Source organism: Erithacus rubecula (genome assembly GCF_903797595.1).
Source record: "Erithacus rubecula genome assembly, chromosome: 2".
Classification (NCBI taxonomy): Eukaryota; Metazoa; Chordata; class Aves; order Passeriformes; family Muscicapidae; genus Erithacus; species Erithacus rubecula.
In genome coordinates this window covers 41,475,611-41,501,914 of record NC_136685.1, presented here as the reverse complement: position 1 = coordinate 41,501,914, position 26,304 = coordinate 41,475,611, and the positions used below count along the sequence as shown (strand labels likewise).

General features: G+C 37.9%; 1 protein-coding gene across 2 annotated transcripts in view; it reads right to left on the bottom strand.

Annotated features, from left to right (window-relative positions):
• Positions 1-26,304, bottom strand: part of LIN28B (lin-28 homolog B) — a 93,424-nt gene that overhangs the window by 35,920 nt on the left and 31,200 nt on the right. For both annotated transcript variants that reach the window (XM_079326222.1, XM_079326223.1), the window contains one exon: positions 995-1,179. In XM_079326222.1, the coding sequence (XP_079182348.1) occupies positions 995-1,179 (185 nt within the window). The remainder of the gene's footprint in view (positions 1-994; positions 1,180-26,304) is intronic.

Below are 26,304 nucleotides of genomic sequence, written 5' to 3'. Positions count from 1 at the left end.
AGTTCATCTGTAGCTAGTAAAGGTTTCTGATCCCAAAGTTCTCAAACCTGGGCTACCTTTCCAGGTGACCCTGTCTTTCCTAAGCTAGTGTTTGCAATGGAAGAGAGCCATCAACTCTCAGTCATGTCCTACTTTAAACACTGCAGGCAAAATTTGGCTGTTTGGATGTTCTTACTAGGATCCTCACAAAGTATGTAATCCCCCTGGCCTCGGTCATTACAGCTACTGGGCTGGGCAATAGCATGAGGAAAAAAGGGTGAATCCATCTAAATAAATCAATCAATCAATAAGCCTTTGAACAGGAATGCTGTCTTTGGTGAACTAGGCACAGGTGGCTTTGTAGTGAAGAGGATTTGGAATTTCTTCAAGCCATCAGAAGCAGAAAATAAAGTGCACCAGTGCAGTGCGAGTCCGACTGCTGCACATGTGTGGAGAGAAGTGTAGCAATCAAAATTAACCTGAAATTTGTAAAATACTATTAGAATAGTCCCTCAGACCACCAGAAAACAGGAAACCTTTGGAAACATCTTATACTTTGCTCACTAAGTAAAATTATAATTAACCAAGTGATATACATCTCAACCCCTACTGCAGCACCTACATTTTTTCCTATATGAAATTACTGATGCAGTTTAAAACTACACTGCACATGACAGTCTGTTTAGCATGCACAATTCTCACCTAAACATGACATTATTTCCCCTGCATTCAGACTGACCTCTCTCTTCAGTCTAATAGCAGTATCTTCAAAATAATATTATATTCTTCTGCAGGCTCCCTCTAATTTAATAAAACCTTCTCAAGTAAAACTAATCAGTGAGTGATTGATGCACTTGTATAGAAACAGCTTTAATTAAATTACTAAGTTACATGTAAAAGCCAAATTTGCATAGAAGGGTTTCCTTTCACAAACAAACAAATGCTGAAAACATAATTTCAAGAAAAATTTGCAAAGAAAAAAATAAAAGGGGGAATAGCAAAGTAAGGTAATTACCTATCTCCCTTTGGTTTTCTTTTTTGTATTGTCTTCCCTTTGGGTCGTCTTTCACTTCCTAAACAGGGGCTCCCACCAGGGCCTGTTACCCGTATTGATTCAAGGCCTTTGGAAGATTTCTTAAAAGTAAATTCCACAGGTTCTCCTTCTTTTAGGCTTCTAAATCCTTCCATGTAAAGCTTGCTCTGTAAATAGGAAAAATATTCTTGGTTACCATTGCCTTAAAAACAGTATTTACATTTATAATCAACAGGACAAATTATCCAGTCTACCCTCCTAGAACACATACAAGTTGAGTAACAGTTTCCTCTGTGTGAGCTGTAACAGATGACACTACAAATTATAGTCCTGGATACACTGAAAACCCCATTCAACACTAAACAAGTGAAAAGAACTTAGTTTCAGTATCAGCAAAACTGAAATAACATTTTCCTTTTCTGTGATGAATGCTATAGATGAAGCAGGAGAAATGCAGTAATCATAAAACCCTTAATTCTTAACAGGTCTCTGGAAGTGAAAAGATATGGAAGGAGAGCAAATGTTCACTTCAGAGCAAATTAATTTATGATCAAAGTTTTAATAATTTGCATTCTTTATATCTGACACATGGGTCTGCTACTCTGAAAATCAGAGATACAGCAAGCATGAGAAAGATGAGGAAGGCACTCTGAATAGTCTGCTGACATAGGCAATTCAAACATCCCTAATGAGGTTCTGAATTCTGTTGACTGCACCAAAAATCTTCTCTACCTGGCATGATTTATGTATGGGCTTGTATTTTCATTCACAGAAAAGGAAATTTTCATCATCAGGACAAGTAAAATAAATATTGATAAATACTTTAATATTACACTGCAATAGAAAAGTCTTGGACAAGCTGAAGTTAACAAGAGCTTACTGCTGATTCTGATACAATGAAAATTTTCATTACAATGCCAAACAAATTATGTGCAATAGTAAGCAAGCATTTCAGGACAAATCTGATTAATGAAACTCTTAAAATTATCAGTGAGTTACATGACAGTTAAATGAGTTAAATTTTGGAGGTGGTGGTGATGAAATGGCTGCAATACACTTTTATCTTAGAAATTACATGGTACATGAATGAAGTCAGTTGGACTCCCAGAGAATATTACAAAACACCTCAATTTACACATATTTAGAGGTCTTTCAGCAGAGTTGTAACACATATTTTTTTTCTTTGCTCAGAGGAAAGAGAAAAAAATTGTATCCTGACTGATTCTTAATTCATTCTCTAGCATACACTTGGCTGAACCACGGACTCAAGAAGGAGATCTTCACTGCAGGTGCCATCCCAAATCAGTCACATGTCAAAAAAAAGGCAAGTGACACACAGCTTACATCTGTTACTCGACAAATGCAAGCAGGAACATGCACAAATCAGATGGCAATCCCTGACATGGGCTCCCTGTAACCACTCATGGGAGGTCTGCAGCACCAAGACACTGTTTTAGCCCACACAGTTCACAGCACACAAAGATGCACAGAGAACAGGACCAAGAGTAAGAACAGTTCCCCCTGAGCTGCTACAGAGCAAACCAGTTTCAGACACAAGGAGAGACTGCTCAGTATAAAAAGAATTAAACAGAGAAGCCCAAAGTAATAGTTCCCCTTGCTGGAAATAGTTAAGGCTCATCTTACCAGGGCACTGAATAACCTAATCCAAGGCCCTGCTTTCAGCAAGATGTTCAACCAAAAGAAATCAAGAGGAGGCTTCCAACCTAGGCTTTCCTGTGATTCTGATATCCTAGCCCAGTGCTGGTGAGCCTGGAGAGCAGGATTACTGTTCCTGGTTCTGCAGCAGAGCTATCTTGAGGGACCTGTGTCACTAAACTTTTCCCTGTTCTTCTGAAGAGGGGTGCCACTGTAAAATCTATTTTTCACAGCACTAATAGACTAAATTATAAATTACAAAATAATTTATATTTGAATACTCATTTTAATGAATCCTGTGAAAGCACACAGGCCTCAGCTTCCTGAAACCCCAAGTTCTCAGTGTACCCAGCACAAGACAACCACTGCTGGTCTGACTGACTGGCTCAGGTGCTTATAATTTTTCCAGCAGACAAAAGTAACCAAGAACACAGCTTCACTCATTAGGACAAAGGCTGGTTTTTCTTAACCATTTGTGCAGTTCTGGTAGACTTGGCTACAGTAACAATGATGTAACAGTGTGAAACACAAGACAAATTGCTGATGTTGTAGGCTAGAGGTTGAGCACTTATTTAAAAGGTGGAAGGACTAGTATGGGAAAGCTGTGGGACACATGAAAGAAATATATAATATCTGTTCCCTGAATCATTACCTTGGCTTTTTTAAAAAGGGAAAATTTAGGCATTAAAAAAAAATGCAAATATTCCTACTAATGCAACTGGAGGACAATAATTATACACAAAGCAATGAAACAAACCACCCAGGAAGGCAGTATTATTTCAAGCAGGTTCTCCACGTTGAAATGTCTGTATAGCAATAAGAGGATCTTTGCCACAAAGAAGAAACATCCAAGTTCAGAATATGCCAAAAGAAGACACCACCACTCCTCCAGTGAAGCAACAGACCCTGCCTGTGGCATGAGTCCATCCACAACTCTTCAGTCTTCAGTGGCCACCAGGGAAATCTTGATGAAAGAACTGAACAATGTGTGCTCCACCCCAAAATAAGCACACAGTTGAATGTTCCAAAACTAGACAATCAGTACAACACAGATGGGTGCTAATCACAAGGGAACTTCAAAGGCATAAGCCCTTATTTTCCTGCAATACTGAACACAGCATGGATGCTTGTCTACTTGTTTAATTACAGCTTAATGAAGACACAGTTGAGTCTCAGTAAGAGTTACAATTTTTTTCTGAATTTCACCATTATTAAAAAATGCCTAAAGGTTAATAATGATACACATAACATTGTCTTCTACTTTACCTCAAAATAAATACTTGCTTAAAATGTAACAAAGCAGGGCATTATTAGTATTCTAGAATGCTTTTATTTTTCTCATTTCACTGTTAGCAACAGAACTTGATTTCTAAACAAAGCACTCTATTTACAAGAGTATTTAAAAGCCTACATACAGCAACAATCATACTTTCATCAATCACATGTTATGCAGGTGTACATTTTTTGCATGTTTTTTTCAAGCACTTTTAACAACAAAAAATGTTGAAGAAAACCACTTCAAATTACTTACACAGTTCTCTCCTTGAATAGATTTCAGCAGCTTTTCAATGTTAGAGATGGATTTGGTGCTGTCTTGACTTAGTGTGCAAATGTATAGCTCATGGTGAGATTCTCTAAGGGTGCAGTAACAATTCAAAGCCATTGTGAAAAAATGGCATTTGAAAACCTGAATCCCTCTTAACTTGTCTAAAGAGTTGGACAAAAAAATGTCTGTGAAGTTGATAATTTAATGTTGAGAGACCTAGCTCAGTATTTTCCTCACATTACTTAAACAAATAAAACTGACACAATTAAAAGCAGCCAGTTTCAAGTCAGTGAACTATTTCTAGAGCCCTGAATGGGGTGTATGGGCACACTGCCAACAAACAAAGAGAAAAACTTAAAAGCAACATGCTTTTCCCTGTTTCTCTCTTTCAGCTGTCAGAGACTTTACTGTTATTTTTACCAGCAGTCAATACAGTGGTTTCAGACTGGAGCTTTTTTTTCTCTTTTAAAATTTGACAGGACCATTTATGGTGGGTTTTTTTGTCTTTTGGGGGTTTTTGGTTTTTTTGGTGTTTTGTTTGTTTGTTTTTAAAAGACATCCTAATGTAAAATCTCACACATCACTGTTACAAGTAAGGGCTTGGTCCAAAATGCTGGCAATCTTGTAGTAATATTAGCAACAACAAATATCAATGGAAAACTCTATGACCACAAGTTTGTGGAAAGCATTTGCTACAAAACAAAAATCAAAACTTAAAAAGTACAAACTGTATTAGCAAAATGGTCCCCAAAGAAACACACCCATTCCTGGGCAGTGTCAGGGAGTGCTTACAGCTTTCACAAGGCTCTACAAAAGAAAGGAAGTTTGGAATTAAGGATCATTACAGGGGCCCAATCGCCTCAGATACGTGTGCATTACTTTTTGTAAGTGTGGGGAGTAAGTGCCTCATCATAACTTTGCCATTTCTAGTCAGGGCTGTGAACAACTGCTGTTGCAGACATTAAACCCTTTAGAGGGATGAGGGGGAAAAGGTATTTGGTGGCATTCTGCTTACTTCATTTATTTTCTGTATCTCTCATTTCTGCCTCTTTTTATCTAGTGATTGAGTGATTGCTTATTACAATGACCAGACACCACCAGTATGCTGAGTTTCCCAAAGTTAGAAAACTGTTTTCCCTCCAAAATTATCTACAATTAAATCCAGACATGAAGGAAAGCATATTCTAAATCCCAACCACTATAAAGATTGCAAGAAAATCTCTCCAAAACAAGCTCGTACAGTTTCATCAAGAGCCATCAACCTTTGAGTAAAGCAAGAGTACACAGTGAGAGGACCCAGAAGTAAAACAATTTACACTGAATGCATACTAGAGCTCTTCTCTGCATTAGGTCAAAACCCATGCAGAAAAGTTGCATGATACAAGTCCTGGTACAAAGACTCTTGCTGTTGACCAAAAGTTCATTATTGGAGGTTTGTGAAGACCATGCATTTTTGCAGGCAGAACACTAAAGCAAACACAAAATTAACTACTCTGAACAACAGCCCCTCCAAGGACAATGTGCAGCTCTGCTGCACTAACACAGGATTTGAAGACTGGGCACTCACAAAACACCTCAACTCTGCTCCTGCTGACCCTCAAGGGCTTGTTCCTGCTCCTAGAGGCTTATCTTGCACCAAATCTGGCACTTCTTTTGGTCCTCCCCATAAGTCAATTTAACTCACTAATCTGACAGGAAACAAACTCAGTTTAAAAAGAAGGGGGGAGGATGAGAGGAAGAGGAAACAGATAGATTTTTGTTTTTCCAGTGAGCTAAATCTATTCACAGAAAATTTCAACGAGCTCCAGGGTATACACAGTGGAAACAGCAACTTTTTGAGACGAGAATGTTCTCTTTAATATTTTATGTAAAAAAGCAAATTCTACAGCATTACAGTTTTTTGGTTTTTTGTTTTGTTTTTTTTTTAAAGCCCAACATAACACAAAGTAACTTCTAAAAAGCTACAAAGCTACTACACTATTTCTCAAAGATTTGCAATTCAGCTGAAAGACAAGGAAGAGCCATATACAAACGATTTATGAGAAAGGTTGAGCTATTGAAAGTAATTTTACAGCAGGGAAAGAACTGGTAGGCAGGCAGTTACCACATGCAGCTGGTACACTGCAATTTCACACCTTTATTTACTTGGAATTTGTTTCTGTCTTGAATTTCCACCATGACCGTAGTCATGTTCATAACCTTGTTTCCATTCATCATCCTGTCGCTGTCCCAAACTGTTGTTTTTCTTACTGAGAAGTGTGCAAAGGTATTTATTTAACTTTTGAACAAAAGGCTCTCTCTAATTCTAAACCACCCTCCCTATACAACAGAAGTATTTTTTCTTTCTCAATTTATGTATCTAAAGAAAATTCTATTAACTGCTTTAACTTTCAAGAAGTTTAAATGAATTCAACTCAGCTTAATACTTTCAGTTCTTGTTCTATCACAACTTCCAAGAAGTGATTTCTTTTGAAAATCTATTTCTTTATTGCACTACACCTTTTCTCAACCCAATATCCTTCCCAAGAAAAGGGTCTCTAGGGTCTGCTAGAATGATTAGGTAATTTGCCACAATTCTCCTTTTCCTTTACTTGGGATTCAACTTGAACCATTGCTCTATTTCTCTCCAGTACTTCAGCTCACCTGTGTTTACTAAACAGTTCTCTTAAATTTAACACATGTTCATCTTAAAAAAATTACCAACTTTTTGTCATCTCATTTAACTTAAACCAAGCAAGCACAATTCATGTTTTATCTTCATTTTTTAAACAGTCATGTCTTCTGTAGAGTTAGCAATTAATTTAAAGCCCAAAATAACACAATTTCTATTCTGAATTACTCTTTCAGTAAGAAAACTATTGATGGTTGTGTACAGAAAAAACACATCATTATATAATGATACTAGGCATGTTGGCAGTATATAAACCCAAGCTAGAGATCTACATGTCTCTCATAATTCCTTCACAAAGTTGTTTTGGCCAAATAGATTCTACTCTGTCCATGCTACTCTCTGTTTCCAAGGTGCCAACTTCACTGACGAAGCCTTACCAACTTTCTGCCTAATTGTAGGTATTTGTGTTCCAGCCATGAATACCATTTGACCATGTTCTCACTGTCTCTGTATTTGGTTACACATCCAGCAGCACCTGCTCTGATTCTGTATACTAATAAAAAGAGCCTGGATAATAAACATATCTTTTGCTTCTCCTCCCTGACCTGACTCTCTTTTCTTGCTATACAGTAAGTGCATTATTTGTTAGTGTAGCATCTATGTAACTCGTGTTCTGCTAGTAATTTTCACCCTTTTCTACTTTGCATAGACCATTTATGTTACTGCATATGCAATATTTACCCAATTTTCCTTGTTCAGTGCTTTAATACCAGGCATGAAAATCAAACCAGTCTCTTCTCTCATTTCTTAGTGTAAGTATTTTCTCATCAGTCACACTAGGCTCAAGAGAGAATTGAGTCACTTCAGTCACTTTCAAAAGGGAAGCTCCTCTTTCCCCACCAAAGTCTCACATTGACTCAGGAAGAAAACTATTTAGCTCTTCTTGGTAATGCCAGATTTCTGCTTTGTTTCTGCTCCCAAAATCACTTCTATACAGTCAAAAACTCACCAGCACACCTCAAAAGAAGCCTTGTGAATGTGCAGCCATGGCAGGTAAGGCTGTCCAGTGCAGCACCTTACTTACACTTACCAACACTTACAATTGCCTCAGCAATCTCCTGACACCATACTATTAATCTCAGATAGTTTAATCTCACACTAGAAATCCCAGGCCCTCAAAAGTTCTCCCACTGGGAAGCATCTTCTTCTCTTGATGATCTCCCAAATGGTCAAATACCTCCAAGCTCCCTCCCCACAAGTGTTCCCTTGCTACCAGCTGACTGCACTGCTTTTGGGAGCCCCACAGACCCCCAGGCTGGGGGCCCTTTCCTTCCTCCCCTCACCACTGAGCTATTCCACCCTCAGGCAAGTGCAGTCACTCATGCAACTGAAACCACCTCATTCTCTGTTCCAAATACTCATCTGCTGTAATGCAGTTTTGCAGAAACCCGAAGGCTTTTTTCTACAAAGATTAGGAACAAACAAACATGACCTTTTATGCAATCAATAAGGAAGGCAGATTATCCTCTTTCTATTTTCATTAGGATGAGGCTCTTCCTTCCCCCCCACTCCCATTTCTTATTCTTCCAGGATATGAGGCCCTGATGTCCAGCTGACCAGACTCTCCAAGGCATCCTGATATTCAATCCATTTTAGTGATGCTTCCAAGTGGAAAACTTCCCAAGAGGGAAGAAAACCATCTCAGACTGCTTGGTATATCTCTTCCTCTGACAATGTACAATAACCTGAAAAATTCATGAGCTGCATACTTCTGTAGTGTCCACCTAGGCATAGTATTTTTCAAAACTCCTCTCTGTTAAAAACACAAACTTCCAAGGCACAGTCAAAAGAAGCCACTCCTGCAGCTCATCTATCACATGAACAAAGGAGGCAACACACAGAATCCAAGACCTTTTCCCTTTATCTTCTGAGGAAAAGAAAAAAAAAAAAACAAAAACAAAAAAAAAAAAAAAAAAAAAAAAAAAAAAAAACAACCCAAAAAAACCCCCCAAAAAAAACCAAAGAAGAAAGAGTGGGCCACCAGAAAATCCATAAATAACACCAAGTCCACTTCTCTCATTTCTTCCACAATGGATACAAATACAGCGAAACCTGCTAGATGGATTTGGCTAAACTGTCTCCTGTCAGGTGTCTCTCCTATAAGTTTAATGGTGAGGACAGAACACAGCATGGCTATGCTTGGCTCATTTTAAAAAGCATGCTGAATATACTGAAACACAGTTCTCTCCTAGCAGATCTAAAAATTAGCCAGCTTCAATGTACACCATTCCACAGAGGTGGCAATCAAAAGCACAGGAAGGTGCAATGTACAACTCACAGTCTGCTGCATTTTTCCAGTACCGAAAACGTACCCTGGTAGAAAGCAGACAGTCAATGGCAGAGTTATGTCACCTAAACCACAGCTTCCTCCACACATACTACACCTTTCTGGTGTCGTTAACCACATCTCCAGAATCAACTGCAGCACCTCTATTTTCCATGCCTGTCCTACGATGTCTGTGAACTTCATTTCTGTGCTCCTCTATACACCCCCATGCATGAGAATGACAACTCTGTGTCAAGAGATGTTTAAGCTATATAAAGGTTTCTTATCCACCTCCCTCACCACCTCCCACCATCCCAAGACACTGCATATAATTAAAAATGAATTGGGCCCAGATTGTGATCTGCTAATTCAGATGTAGCAGGCTGTCTCTCTGCACATGCACCTTTCCTTTCCTCCACATAAAAGTGGCCTGAGAGTCGTGTTTTCTTACTATAGACATTTAACATCCACCTCTGAGGAAGCTGTTCTTAACTTTTAAATTGCATACCAGCTCCATAATAGTACCAGGAAAATTCTGAGAATGCAGTTCATCCACCTTTTTGTAACTTCTCACATGAGAAAATTAAGTGGTTCACACTTCACTGGTAAACAGAAGAATGGCTAACACTGTGGGCAGCTACAGGAGCCACAGGCTGACAGTAAAAATCCCTTACTTTTTAAACAAATGAATCAGCAAATCAGCATACATACAGAGTCCTGAACCTGTTCATCTCACCCTATTCTCATGGCAAAACATATCCCAATTATCCCAACCTGCCTCTTTTTTTCCTGAATTGTGGTGTAACAGGTAGCCACCAACAATTCTGCCATCCAAAAGGGAAATAGATATTTAGGATGAGGATAGCAGGGTTATGTTTGTAGATACAGGCTAATAACCAGGACAAAAAGAATCTAACTTGTGAGCAGTAAATTGAAGTAGGACTCTGGGGTGGTAAGGATGGAGGTAAGAGAGTGGATGATTGTTGGGTCCTGATGGAATGTAGCAATTGGACTTTCTCAATAGGCCAGGACATGGTGGTGGAAGGTCTGGGTAATGCCAACAAAACAGAGCTGGTACCTACCAAGGAATGGGCTAGGACAATGGTCTGGCTGAGGACTGAAGCCAAAACCAAGCTGTGAAAAAGAAGTAGTGGATATTTACAGCATCTACAGGTTCTCAAAGCCCCAGCCAAGCCAACTGCCCCCTCTTCCCAGCCAAGTACTGGGAGCAGAACAAAGGTTTACAGGCCAGTCCTGATTTGGGCCATGCCGGCAGTCCACCCCTGCCCCTACCTCCTTCTTCTTCCTCCTCCCCAGCTACCTATGGGCTGGAGTCTGAAAAGCTGTCCTCACATCACTTCCACCCTCCTCTCCAGGCCCTGGGCTGAGAGCTGGAGCTGCCAGCCCAGCACAGCACCCTGACTGCAACTTCACCTCAGAAACCCGAGATCATGCTGCAGAGAATGTTTTCTGAAAACTACCATCAGCTGCTCTAGTGCAAAGCTCCTCCATTCTTCAATGGCCTCTTCTAATTCTTCAGAGAAAATGCTCTCTGCTTGAAAGCTCCTTTGAGTCAGGGAGCGAGGGAGTAAGAGAACATGCTTGGTATTTTAGCCAACTGAGAGTACCCATACCCTAAGCAATTCCAAAATAAAAATCCATTATCTTGTAAACAGACACCTCTCTTGAACTATTCACCAGCTTTTGGGCAAATACAGTTCTTACTTTTATGGTACAGGTGTCCTTGTTTCCCACCAAGGACTCACGTTGCACTGTGCCAGGTGACAAAAGAAGCCATCCACAGGCAATACATCACTGCTGCTAAACCATTTGGGGGTCAGAACCTGTATTTACCATCCATTTTTTAATTCCATTTACTTAATATGCCAATATACAAGCAAAACACAAAAATAAAATACTGGTTAGAATGCTTGTTTTCTAAAACCAAAGCTCTTTTGCACACAAGAATAAAACAAGATTATCTGACAAAATTGGTGGGGTTCAAATGTGGTTGCTTATGAAACAAGCAATAAATAGGCTGAAATTCTTTTCACAACATTATCTGTGCTGTAGAATAAAAACCTTTTTCCCTTTAAAATAAAAGCAAAATTAAGAGCAACATTTACACTATATTAACAATTCCTAACTTATGATTCAAGGTCCCTAGTACTTCTATGATTCCTTAATTATGCCTTCCTTAGCTATTCCTGTACAGCAAGTTATACACATTTACTCAATTTTAAATTCTTTTTTTAAGAATGAGACAATCTAGCATGACATCAGTTCTACCAACTTATAGGCAGCTATATTTTCATTTGACAGAATTTTATCAGAATTACAAGTATCTATTAGGTATTCAGATATCTGAACAAAAGAACCCATTTGGTTTGGATGAAGAATAAGCACAAGGGTATTTTATACTTCAAACCTAAATCACCTTTTTTTTTTTTGAGGGAAGGGAGTGGCAGATGATCTAAATACATGACAATCAAGGTACTAGATAGCAGTGAAACTAGTCATAAATGTCTAATTGAATGTAAAAGGAAATGAGTGGCTGACTTCAAATTAAACTGGTTTTTAGCAGTGGGAGGAGATAGCATTGAGGATTCAAAAAGTAACTTGCACGTAGCAGCACTTTTAACTAAGTATTTGGGAGAATACTTGATTTTTTACTTTACTGTGAACAAGTTCCCTGAACAGCTGCATTTTAAAAACTGACAGAAATTGTTGGTTTGGAACCACTTCTGTAATCAAATCTATATTCTGTTACAAAAGACATAATCTATGTTTCAATGAAACACCTCTGAATTTACAGTGATAAAAATGAGAAAAAAGCATTTAAGGCAAAACCCTTCTTAACTAAATAGAAGGCAGATTAAACTGATTTTTTTATGGAAGAGGGCTAAGGATTTTAATTATAAAAAATAGATTGCTAAATGTTAGCATAGATACTGGAGGGGTACTAAGAAATGCTTCAAAAACTTTACTTTTAAAACACTGTTTTATTACTATGATTATGTTTATTTAGATAGGAAGTAATTGTGAAATTGAAATATCATGCATATAACTGCATCAATCAAATGACAATAATGTTGGCTTCAGCTCAGATTGCAGATAATACAAGACTACTTAAATATTATTTAAGACTCTATTACTGAATCTGTCATTTTTATGTCCTAATTTTAGCATGCTCTGCCAAAGAATGTAAATGTTTTCTGAGGCCTCTTAAAAGAGGGTCAGACCAGCTGCAGCAGGAAGACACAAAGGGGTTCCTTAAGGACAAGTCCTTCCTCCTGCAATGTGCTGACACAGCTCCCATCAACACTCATGGAGGAGAGCAGACCCAGAAGTATCAGCCTGCTAATTCTGAATGTGTTTGCTTTGTGGGTTGGTTACACCTCAGACACGCCAGACACATCTCATTATGAGAGCCAGGCAGATGACTAGTTCTGATGCAGTTGTAAGGCAAACAATCCACAGGAGAAATCCTTCCAAACAGACACTTATGGTTTATCTACCTCACCTAGTAACATCCTTCCAGTCTGTCCTTCTTTCAACACTAGAAGCCTGTTGTTTCACAGGGCACTGGTGGCATGTATGGCACACTCAGGTTTCCCCTGCCTGACAGGGGCACAGATCCTGGCTGACAAAGGGAGCACAAACAATGATTGAGTTTATTCTCTTCCAGATACCCTTTCCAGGCCACAGGATGACAAGACCAGACAAGTATTTACATTTTCTTAATTTCCAAAAGATTGATTTCTATTGTATCCATCTGTAGTAAGATCAATCACTCATAATTATATCATTCCTCTTAGTTCTGGCTGAAGACTTTCCTTCCTCATAACATTACACTCCACATGTGAGAAAAAAACCCCAGAACTATAAGAAATTGCATTTTTTCCACTACAACATATTTATGTTTCCATTCAGTTATTTTTCTGCAATAGTGTAATGGTCTGTTCTCACATCCAGCCATAACATCAGTGAAAGCATTGAGCCCTCCCCTTTCCTAACCACAGCAGCATCTCAGTACCCCCAAAAACCTGAAATTCATAATAAACAAAATGCAGCCTGAAATCTCTACCATCTATATTATGCCTTTACAGGTCCAATAAAAGTGGCCTGCTTCCCAAGCTGTTTGCTTTTAATATCAGAAGTAAACAAATTCCAGGCTTCATTTTTTTTCTTAGACTGAAAGAAAAAAAGCTTCCAAAGGCTAAAATCAGAGCTACATCATATAGCAACTATAATGCAAGAAACCCAGCCAAGTTGTAGAAAACAATAAATTCTGTGCATTATTTCTTCTTCTAGACTCCTTTCAGTAACTTATAACCACAGAACATTTTTTCTGGCTATTATGTAAGATGCAGCCATTTATAACTGAAAGCACAACACATTATAAAATGGAAGAGGGCAGGTAGTAAGTGACCATAAAAATCAAGTGAGTACAAATTAAAGTAGGAGAAATAAAAAAGGTTAGACTTGTTAAGTGTGTGACTTCAGCTTCAGTATCATCTGTGTGCTCCTCCTTGACTGTAGAAACTCAGCATTCCCTTATCACAGTTCATATACACGTGCATGAGCATGTGAAAGCACACTTGTAATTTAAAGCCAACTCTACAATCTGGCTTCATCAAATCAATCAACCAAATTCAACACTAGGCCACACAAAGTGCCCATTACAAAGTATAATAAAGGTTAGCCAGGAAGCTCCTGCTGGCAGAAAAAGTGATTTGTCAGTAACTTGAGTTCTGCAGGTGACTCTTGCACATACTACACTATGGCAGAACAGGTATGTTGCAGTATTTAACCACAAAGGCTTTTTTAAATCCAGGCAGTACCTATACCAGATGCATGCACCCGGTAGTTCTTGCAGCAGCAGCTCCTACAGAAGTATCTATTGGGAGAGCAAGCAAGCAGGATCAGGAGGATCTTTTCTTGTAAGACAAGAAAGACTTCTAACCGAGATTTCTGCTCAAGCACTCATTAAATTAACTCTAATGATTATCAGCAGATTCACCTGAGCATGGGCCAACACCCATTTGGGCAGTCTTTGACGCTGAGTTATAACTATAAATAGCTGTGAAGATGCAGGGAAGTAAATTAGGAAAAATCACTTATATGTGGGAGTGATTCAGGCTTTGATAAAAGATGGTAGGTGAAATTGTTATGTGAAGTAGCTGTGCTCTATTTCCACCAGGTGTGGATAGCTGGAGAGCACAGTTTTTAATCTGAGTCAGATTTTGCACACTCAGTCAAAAGTTATATCCACCTTCAGGTAAAGCTACAGGTAAGAAACAGGATGATCAGGATATAAAAAGTGGTTGGTTCATCCAGCTCCATGCAATAAGAAGGAAGAAGTACAGATTCTGACTGTAGGTCCCCCTCCTGCAGTGCAAAAGGAGACCTGACAGCCACAGGGTTGTACAGAGGGTGCACAGGGATGAGCTGTGAGCAGATCTGCCTGCCTTGGCCAGATGGGAACATGAACAACAGAAAGTCTCATTTGCTCTTATAGAGCACAAAAGGCATAAACAGATGAGCAGATAAGAATTTCACTAATCAAAACCAATGAAAATATCAATGTAATGCTATGATCTCCTCTGGAAAAATGTTTCAGCAATTTTGAATAACACAATAAATATGTCTAATTAGACAGGTACAGCCTAAGAAAATATTCTGTGGTGGAGCTCTTGCAAAAAAATAATGCATTAGTAAATGCTAACATACTGCAATTCTGTTCACTATGCTGACAAATTTAACCAAATAAATCTGGTTTTTAGCAGATTTTTAGGTGTTTCAAAGGCTAAAAAAATACATTACTAATGCCTGTATCCACAAAGAAATAGTGCATTAATTCCAGAAGCTGACAACCACCTCACACAGCAGGAAGAAGATGACAAAGCTTTGTGCTACCTCTTCTGTGTCAGAGAACAGAATGATTCTCCAAGAGTGGGTATCAGGCTGCATGAAGAGCTGGCAGGCTGTGCTGCAATGTACCCACAGGCACTGTGACACAGCACAGCTGGCCAGCAGACTGCACACCACAGCCATGAAGTGCACTTGGAATGTGTTTCCACAGCCTGGCAAAAAAACTAGCACAGGAAAGGAACCACAGACAACCTCCAAGAACAGCAAGTGTCATGGGCTACAGGACTGTGCAGGCTTGGTTATCATTCTACTCATGAGCAAAATGTACAGAGGAGAAAAAACCCAAACCAACAAACAAAACAACACAAACAAAATTCATGGTAGTGACTAATTTTGACACCAGTCTGACATAATTTATTTCACTTTCCTAAACAGTTCAATTCAACAGACCTTAAGGACAAACTAGCAAACCAGCTTTTTGTCTTTATAGGTACATGGTACTTTTGCACATCTCAGATGTGCAAACTTAGGTGCAACTGCTATTTCATGTGAATAGTTATTTTAAGAAAGCAAGGAAATCATAAGATTATATTCATGATTAGTCACCTGTCAGGTTTCTGCAGTTCATACAGTACGTGGGATTTCTTATGGCTGGCTTTGTTCTGTAAACATGGGAATATTTTTCAGAGTATCCAGGTGCATAAACGTCTGTTATATATTTTTTATGGCAAGATGGGTTTTGAGATAAGAAATTGGAAAAAAAAAGTTTACAAGAAAATAGAAAGTCAAGACTACAAAATTTTAAAGCCTTGACTGTTATTTTTTTAATATAGCAAATACATATTAACTTGATTAATCACATTCAAGTATTTCCAGAGAAATAAGTCCTTGAAGCTAACAACAAACATGGGAAACTTAAAAGTGAGAGAGGGGCAGCTCCTGGCAGTGAGAGCATTTAAATACATTGAGGAGAGACATCATAAAAATAGATGCAGAGCTGGAATATACATGATTTTCACATACTTGAGACCTCAGACTTCCCTCCTGTAAGCAAATAAAATTAGGAATATCTGAAGATGCAAGAATTTTTCCCATATCAGTAAAATATTTGTATTTTCAATTCAGCTGTTTAGAATAGAGTTAAAGAAGTAAAAATCATCAAAGTGTTACCACAGTACAGCTTTAAGACCTGGTATTTTTTCTCAAATGACATAACCTCATGTGAATGAGAAGCTTCCTTAGAGAGTAAAAAGGGGGATTAACTGTTTTCCCATTGATGCAGCTTTCAAAAACTAAAAATCTTGCTGTCCTGCCTAACAAAGGGTGCAGAAGAAAAACAGACATCCATAAACTTTTCTTTCTCGTCAAAGAAAACATACTGTGAATATACTCACAGAGTTAAGTCACAGGTATCTCTCCTGGGAAATAACACTCTTATCCAATCCATTTCTCATTGCCTGATATGATAGAGAATGAAGGCTTATCATATATAAAATCAAAACCACTAGCAAAGCCATTTGTTGTCTGGTGAAAAGACACAGAACTGGCCATGTATGATCAGCCAAGTAAGCACAGAGCCTGGACAGTGACAGACAGCTCTCCAGCAGAGCTCTCATAAGAACAGCAAAGAAACATGAAATAACTGGGACAAATCCTAGGAACCTGGATAACGTGGATCTTATAGCTGAAAAAGTACAAACTAACACTGAAGAATGAGATAGGTCATTCTGAAAGGAAAGTAGAAAGATGGACTAGCCCAAAGAGACACCATTGCACCCATCTAGAGAAAATGGGTGTTACTTAGCCCTGGAAATTACACAGCACTGCCCTTCAGTCACATGCTCTGCAGCTTGTGATCTTAAGATGCTTTTCCCTCTGTTGCTTTTAGTTCTATAAAAATTATACTTCTGTTTGAAGGTAATTTCTGGTCACTGATTAACACATCACTGCTCTTAAGGGAAAAAATGGCAGCTATGAGCCCAGTTGCACTTGCTGAACAGGAACATCACAGGGTCCTTTTACAAGAAGACAGGATGACTCAGTGCCAGGAAGCAGCTGGGTCATGGATTCAGCCTGGTCTAGGCTGGTCAGGTTAACAATTCACCTGCCTCAATGCTTGCTAATATATAATGCTTCCCTGTTTAGGGAGCAAAAATTTTGCTGAAGGGACAGGCTCTTAGGCATTGTTAGAAGTTTCTGTAAATACAGAGCCCAGAGGTTGCCTACTGAAGGTCTGGATTGCTTGCACTTCAAATGTCACTAGTTTATTTCAACACAGAGAGTCCCTTTCCCAAGACTGGTGTCTTTGGTTTTCTGCCTTCGTGCCCCAGCAGGACATAAAGGCAGAAACATTGGTTTTGTTTATACAAAGATTCACACAGGGCTTGGTTTCAATTACAGTTAATGGTGTTTGAACAACTATTCAAGCCCTTAAATTAATAGAAATAGGTATCTTTTTGTCTGGTCAGAATGGCTCCATGCTTCAAACCAAGATAAAACTCAAAGGAGACAACAGGAGCATCACTCACCAAATCTGGGAGTGTAAACTATCACTACTAAATAGATGGCCATCAATGGTGTTTTTCTGAAATCTGAAGGACTCTCACCCACCAGAATGCGTTATTAATGACCTGATATATATATAAAAAAAATATTTGCTGCACCTGTTTTGTGTTTTTCTACATCAAACAGTAGCACTGCATCATTTCTTATGCAGCCTACTCCCAAGTAAAACCTTCTGACTCAATCATCTAAACACCAAGACTATTTTTAACTTGCTTAACAGGCTTCAACTTCAGGGCTTAACTGGAATTTTTAATAAAGAAATGTTAATATGCTTAATAACATGCTCAGATTTATAAGATATACTAACTGTATCTTATGCTGTAACAACCTGCAATCATAACTCTATGGAATATTGTGGGTTAGTCCCTGATATTTTTCTACTCCATTATGTAAGAAGCAATCCAGTCAAGTTTTTTTGCCAAATATGACATTTCAATTCTTAAAAACAAACCAACCATCCAATTGCAAATTAACTGATCACAAAATAAAAATAGTTAGCACTTTAAACAGCAGCCTGAATCTCTAATATCTTACAAAATTTCATCAGTATGTGTAGACAAAGACAGAGATATGGATATCTATGTGTAGATACATACAGAGTACCCTATTTTCAGAATATCCTGTTTTCAGAAACTATTTCTGAAATGACAACACAACTAAAATGATATAAACTCAGTAACATAATTTTTAATTTAAACAGTGGCCTTGTCAGGAAAAAGGAGAAGCTCCCTTCTGCTCTTCCCTGATGGAGATGAAGATTCTTTCCTCCACCCACTGTACCAGGTTTGGCAATCATCTGAGTCATCACTGACTTAGGTAGCAATGTCCACACAAATTTAATTAAAAACAAACAAACAAACAAAAAAAGGTGAGGTAGTGTGTGCTTTGTTTTCAAAACAAGTTTAGCTTGCTGAACTGCTTGATGCTGTTCATCACAGAAAGAGCAAAGAATGACTTCTCCTGATGCAGCGAATCTAAATGTGCTAAACTATGTCAAATCAGACACTAAGAGTATCAGTTAAATTTAGCTTTAAAAGATAAATAAAGATTAGTATTTAAAAGCAATTTTGAAATATTTTTCTTTGTGTAATGTTTTGTTTAGGTATTCATACACTGTGGTCAGAACTCAGAGGGACACAGATGAATTCTTCATGAAAAATTTCGAATTTGTCACAAAGCCTTTCTATCAATAATTATAAAGACCAGTTCAGGACCTCTTAAAAAAGAAATTCAAAATTTACTTTGAACTTCACTGGGAAGCAAATTTGTTTGTATTAACATAATATACTGAATCTACACAATTAAGATCTTGTAAACTTAGTAAATGATGAGCCAATAAAGACACTAATCTTTTCAACCCATTTCTCATACATCTTCACACTTCTATTGCCTCTAAAAATCATGGATTAGTAAGTGCTAACATACTGAACTAGAGGTGGCAAGTACTGTTGCATTAAGTCAGAGGAACGAGGTGAGCTTCTTAGCAGCTAGGAACTAATATAAAGCAGGAATGAAAAACATTTTTGAGAAAATATCAACTTTGTGGAGTAGTGACCACAGGGCTTTAAAAATTATTGCCAAGAGATCCCCCCAAAAGAAATCCTCCTTCAGCATCAGAAACCAGCCTATACAGCAGCTGATAAATAAAATGGTGCTGAGCCCACTGTGCTGATTCCTCCTGCTCTGCAAAAGGTTATTATCAATAACTCACACAGTATTTGGAAAATACATGCAAGAAAACAAAAACTACCATCCTAAGTTCCACTCAGACTGTGGATGGGGCTAAAGTTTAGCACATTCTTCATTCACTATATTATGAAGAAAAATTTCAGCCTCCTGCAAGAAACAGTAAACCTGACAATCAAATATGTACTCACATTTTAGACTGTAACTGTGGGCTCATCTTCACTACTGTTAAATCAATTGTACTTAACTCAATTACAGTGAGGTAATTACATTAACATGAGTCAGTGCATCCACACATGGCATTTGCACGTGTGCTGAGCAAATTGCTGTTACCTCCCACATGGCACAAGCACTTTGCTCAATCACATTAAACAGGACACAGCTCAGGACACTTTCACCTGCAGTTCAAGCCACAACTCTGCTGTCAAATGCCTCTATCCCACCTTTTAACCAGGTACAGATTAACCCCTGTGTGGGTTAACCTACCCACTGTGGTATCTTTCATCTTCCAAAATTTACTCTGTCCGAGTCCTTTTGGAAAGGGAACAAAAATACCCATCTTTGCAATCTGTTATTATTAAACTTAAAGGCAAGGAGAACATTAACAGTGATAAATAAATTATAACAAATCAATGAACATGTGTGAGTTACAAAGATGTTACCATTCCCACAAACATGGTGATTCACTGGCTCCTGGCAGCATCTGCTGGCAGAAACATGTGCACCCATCTCAAGTCCCTGCAGTCTCAGGCTGCATACATGCCTCTAATTAACAGCTTGGGCATCATTCCCTGGTTCTGAAGCAAGGTGGCACAGCCGAATTTAACATTCATCTGGCAACATCCTTTCCTTCTCCACTTCTGCCCCATTCCCAAAAGAGAGGGTGGCTCTGCTCTGACTGCTGATGGGAGCAATGCCCTCCTCTGTGTGCCAAATTCCCTATAAGCTGCTGTGGGGAGGGGAGAAAGCCAACAGAGGGAACAACAATGTGCAAGCTCTCACATGATGATGCAGGATCACACTGCATTGCCTCAGCCTGCTCCTGACCCAGGGTTATTTATCACTAGATGCAGTCTTAAAGCCCACAGAGTGAGGAATACTGGTGTGTTAACTGGAAGAGTTTCTGTTACTGGTTGGGCAAGTGCTTACAGAAATTACATATTGCTGGCCCATGCCTTAATTTAAGCAAGAACCTGTACCCTGGTATCTGTGAGCACAGTTCAGCAGCGTGCCTCGCTCATCTCTGGATCCTGAGAGAAATCTCGACACTACTTTAATATAACTAACAACTAATCAGTTGCCAAGAAACTGAATCTGTAGTCAGACATGTAAAAATCAGACCCACAGGTACAGCAAAAAAAAGTAATGCAACATGTCCTTTCATCTGACAAGACTTGCCCAAAGCCACTGAACACAGTATTAAGGAAATTCTGTTATCAGATATTCACAAACTTGTGAATGTCTCTCCTCACTGTGAATAGAGAATCATGACTGATAAACATGGAAATGAAACACCAACTGCAGAACACGTTCCCTGGTGTCCAGGTGTAGGACAAGGCTAACAAATGGTAGTGTTAAAATCCTATCAAAGGGAAGATGTGAATCAAACTAAAGATGGGTATGACTTTGGAGACATAAGGACAACAGAAATGAAAGTTTCTTATTCTTGTCTCAAAAGGCACTTTCTAAACACTTTTGAAGAGATTCATCATATATTCACTAGGCAGGAATAAGCACACTTCATCACAAACATACAAGTACTGTATTTGGACACACTAGTCTACAAAACATGGAACCTAAAATACTAATGCCAATAAATAGGTTAAATATATTATTATAAGGTTCTAAAATGTTCACCCCTGTTCATCATTACAAAATACTAAGTTAAGGTCAATTTCTGAATAAAAAGCATATTTATACACAGATCAGAGATTATATATCTCAGGAATAAATAAAAGGTATTATTTTGTAATTAATATTTAAATTTTGTCACATAATTTTCAAAGGTTTATCTTGGGGAAACTTGTTTGCAATTCAAAAATATAAAGAAAATAATCCTTCTCTTTGATGCTTGCTTTGTCTTTTTAGACTGGGTGCTTATTCTCATTTCTCTAGTCTTATTTTTTCTGAGTTGTAATAACAAATCACAAGAGAAAAAACAGATCTCAACGAAATCTATTTAGGGATTTTTCACAAATAGCTGTGCTATCTTTCAAAATCAAATGTCAAACAATCTGTACAAAACTCAAGCCCTGTTTTAAGACTACTGCATTATTTTATAGAAAAAATATCTGCAGAACTCCACTTTCCTCCTGCTGTCTTTGCAGCCTCTCTCCTGACTTGTGTGCTCTTGTTTTAATCCAACGGTTCTGTTTTCTGATCTTGCCAGTGTCCTGTGTGGCTACAAGCTCACACAGTGAGGTCAAGAGAGAGCACAACCAGAAAACGTGTGAAAAAGGAAAACAAAATGGAGGAGGGGCACCCGCAGGAGATGAAGGGAAGCCAGCAGAAATGCCTACAGTGTGCAACAGCATTTTTCTAGCACTCATGAAATAGCATGTCCTTATCACTACCTGAGAACTTAAAAAAAATATATATTAAAGAAAAGCTCTTCCTTGGCCAACCTTCACAAATTTCCACTGACAATTTGGAAATTTATTTATTGTGGGTTATATGCTATTTGCAAAGAAATCTAGAGTTTATTGCAAAATGCTGACTCCCAAATGCTAAGCTGATGGGACAGAAAATAAGTTTATACACCTTCCTCTTACAATTAGTGATTTATATATGTTTGCTCAGAAAGGGCAGATATTGCTTAATTTTGTTAAATAAAAAACTCTGTGCTATGCAAATACCTTCAAATGGAAAATAAATTTATATTTCATAGTAGTTTTTCAAATATTACTTTCACAACTGGTACTAATTTTAAAAATGTTTCTCACACATAGCTTATTCTTTCTTACTTTAAATTTTCCATTTGTTTGCAACATACCCTCCCCCAAGCCCTGGGAAAAAAAATCTTACTTTTCATGGCAGTGTTGTAACTTATTATAACTATCTGAAATTTGGTAATCAATAATGATTCAAAGAACAACTTACAAATAAAGATAAATGGTATTTTGTTTACTTAACTCACTCTTTGCTAGAACCATTTTCCAAATAATTTAATTTGTTACAATATGCCCAATATCGATATTCTCCTGATTCTTATCTGTGTAGCAGAAACATCCATATTTACTTTGGTCAGCCTTATATTAAGGCATCTTGTGATCAGCTTAGACTGCTCATGAAATATCAGTGCACAAGCCACACAGATTATTGTCTGCAAGAGAAAATGCCAAATTACTTCAATGAAACATTAATCCACACAATAAATGAAGGTTATTGAAAAGTGTAATGATCTTCTCAGTTACATGTTGCACTTGAACTGAATTTTTTTAGTTTGGCAGTTTTTCTTTCTAAAATAAATACCTAGGTGCATTTATCAAAAAAGTAGCTATGAATTCAAACCATCTGAAATTTTATGGATGAAAGACAACCTCATTGTGAGGATCCTGATCAAATGTGATTACACAGAGATTTGCTACTGGACAGGCTCCATTCATCAGTGGCAATCTCTCTCTGTAGAAGAGAAATAGTTCCTAAAATGACAGAACATACATTTTACTTAGTTAAAAACAGCTCCTACGCTACCCATCCCAGCTGCCTGATGCCACTCACTTTGACAGAAATTACATATATATATAGATATAAACCACACACACACAACAGAGAATATATGTATATAAATAAAGGCTCCTTCAATTTATGTACATCTGTATTAGCTCCTCACCAACCTCCTTGGGGACAGGGGTGAACATTAACATCCAGCAAGTAGAAGGATGCTCTGTCTGTAGTACAGTGCACCTCAGCCAGTCACAGCACAACTTGTGTCAACAAACAATCTCAAGATAACCATTCTTGCTGTTTGTTAAATACAACATCCTTCTGACTTCATATTACATTAGCAACAAGCAGAACTCAATGTTTTAATGGATCTACTAAGTTTGTCCACATTATGTGTATGCAGCACCCAGCATAATTTCACTGTCCCTGTACAGACAAAACTCAGTTCCACTTGCTCTCAGACAAACTGAGGACCCATCCTGCAATTTGTCATGCAAGGGAGTCCTGCACAGAGCTCTGTTACAGACTTCACTCATCAGCAGCCAAATCCAATGAAATCCATGTGACTTTGTGTGGCACAGTGCTTTGCAGCATTGAACTTATACCGTGAATGACAAATGTGCATGCACAATAAGTATTTCTTTAAAAACATTATTAAGTTCATTCAGGAGAATTCAGGGGTTTGTTTCAGTGAAAATATTTTTCCAATGTCCTTACAAGAAAAATGAAAATTACTGCTACAGTTTGGTTTGAAGCAGTTTGGATATCAGGAGAGAAGCTGTTCATGGCTGAGCTTTAGTGGAAGTAGCCACTGAGATCAGTTAATAAACATCACATTGAGTCTCCTAAGGAAGTTCAAATAATGAAAACACTTTCAAGGAACTTAACATGATCCTCCTGTACTGTTAAGGAAAAGCTGTGCCCAGTAGAGCAGACAGCAACAGTACACTTTCTAGTTATACACCACAAGGGCACTCACAAATTAAATGATGCCAACACGAAACTTGCTCTATTTTTAAAAAAGTTACAGAAACAGACACTCTGCTATTGGCAGGACTGGACTCTTAGCATCTCTTTCTGAGGAATGAGTGCCAGACCAAGCCCAGCCCTGATACAATGTGCAGTCACGGTGAGCACACATCAACAGAGGTGGCAGCTCTGTGAGATGCAAAGTCCCGCTCTGCCATTTTTCTCCTGGCATGTTAAATCAATGAGAGTAACAAGAAGTTTGGAAAACAAGACCTCTCATTTTATTTTGGCTCAGTTCCTCAAAAATTACACTCCACCACTGCACTGATACCAAATGGAATCGTGCATTCTGCATTTCCTCAGGCTGCATGCCTTTATTGCTTTCCTCAAGTTAGCTCAATTTTTGACGGAGCAAAGCCAGAATCCTATGAGTTTCATGATATAGATTAAACCCAAAGATGGAAAATAGTTTTCAGCTTAAGGAGCAAAGTATTGTAACTCCTGCAGCTACAAAGCAGAGGGATTGACACGGGAGTCTGGGTGGGAACATGAGGCCAGGGTGGAGAAGGGGTGAGAAGGATTGCCTCTCCTAGCAGAAGGCAGTAATGAAACTGCAGGGTTGTAACAAGCAAGGATTTCATCCAGGAGAAGAAAAAACAAAAACAAACCCCAAACCAAACAAGCCAGCACAAAAACAGCAACAAAAAAGTAATTTAACCAAACCAAACAATCACAAAAGCCTAGCACAGATCATATCTTCAGCAGTTTTTTCTTTAAGATTAATAGAGATGCTTGCTTAATTTAAAAATAACCATGCAGAATAATTCAAGGGCTCACAGCAACAGCAATTAAAAGTTTAACATCTATCAACCAAATGTAATTATGCACTGTTGTATAGAATGACAATTACTGGGCTCTCCAAGATTTGAGATTTGTGAAAAGCATTTCTCCCATTTGGCATTGCAAAAGCAATATGTAACATTAACAGACATGTTAAAAACAGACAAAGAATTTTACATAGAAAGGTTAAAATAAGTAGCTAACTCCATACAAATCATCATTTAAATATTCCAATTATCCAATGTGTATATTTAAAAAACTGTACCTTTTGTAAAACAACCCCATGTTTAGCTGAAAATATGTAATTATAAGGCACACATGGGCTAATTAAAACTACAGAAAACCAACATACTTTGTATTGGAAATACTAAATACTTTTGCTTGAAAAACACTTACAAAACACACATGCCACCTATTTGAAGGCAGCAATTTAATCCCTGTACTATTTTGAAACAACCAAAGCAACCTTAAGTAAAAACTCCTTTCACAACATGCACCTAAAAAAATAGTTTCCAAGTAAAAAATGTTATCAGAAAAAAAACCCATGAGATTCCAGCAAGTGGGATGCTGATGGGGGAGGAAAGAGCAACTGACACAAATGTATCACAGTCAATGGCACTATACCAAGCTCATCCCATAGGAAAGACTGTCCCAGAGGGGTGAATCATTAAATACTGCTGACAGCCTGGAGTACATTTAATATATAGGAATGTAAAAAATACTGGTTTTAATTATGCTGTTATAAACTACAGCCATAAAACTTGTAAAAGCTTTGTGCAACTCACCCACAGAGACCAAAAAATCAACATATTGTGACCTGCATTGGGAAAGGTTGCTTGACTTTATTTCCATTAGAAAAGTGTTGTTGTGAAGAAATACATGTATTTTGTCTATAGTATATATAGTATGTATATGCACTACTTTTTGAGTTTTTTACCAATAAAAAATCTAGACAGTATCAAGTCTTTCTTCAAAAAAGCATTTTAAGCAGTAAAGCTATAGTCATAACACAAGGAAAAAATATCCCATCAAGTCCATGTGGAACTTCACCCAATGACAGACTAAAGCAGAAGACCATTTAGTTATAAAAGCTGCAAATTTAAGGTCCTAATCTTGAAACCTTTATTTACACAAACAGGTCTTACTTTAAAGAACAAGTGTTTGCAAGATTGGAATCCAGCAATCATTAATCTTGTTGAAAGACTTGTTAGCATGAAGGACTTTGCTGTCCTTCCAAATAAACAAAAGCAGATAATTCGGCTGAATATTTTTCAAAAGTCTTGTCTTGTCACATTATGGCACCCAGAAGTTTAAAAGAAATTGTAAAATATGAAGCAGAACACCACTGAAAAGTTCTAACAATTAAAGAAGAAAAATTAGTTACTAAAAATTTATTCCTTTTAAAATATTTCTGTAAATAGGACTGCTTCAAGGTGGTGTGTTATTTAGTTGTATGATTTGCTTGATCAGTAGGAGGGGAAGCCCAAGAGGTCATGGAAAATTGTGATTTGCCCAATTTTTTATCATCCGTGCTGAGCTGGTCAGAGCACGGT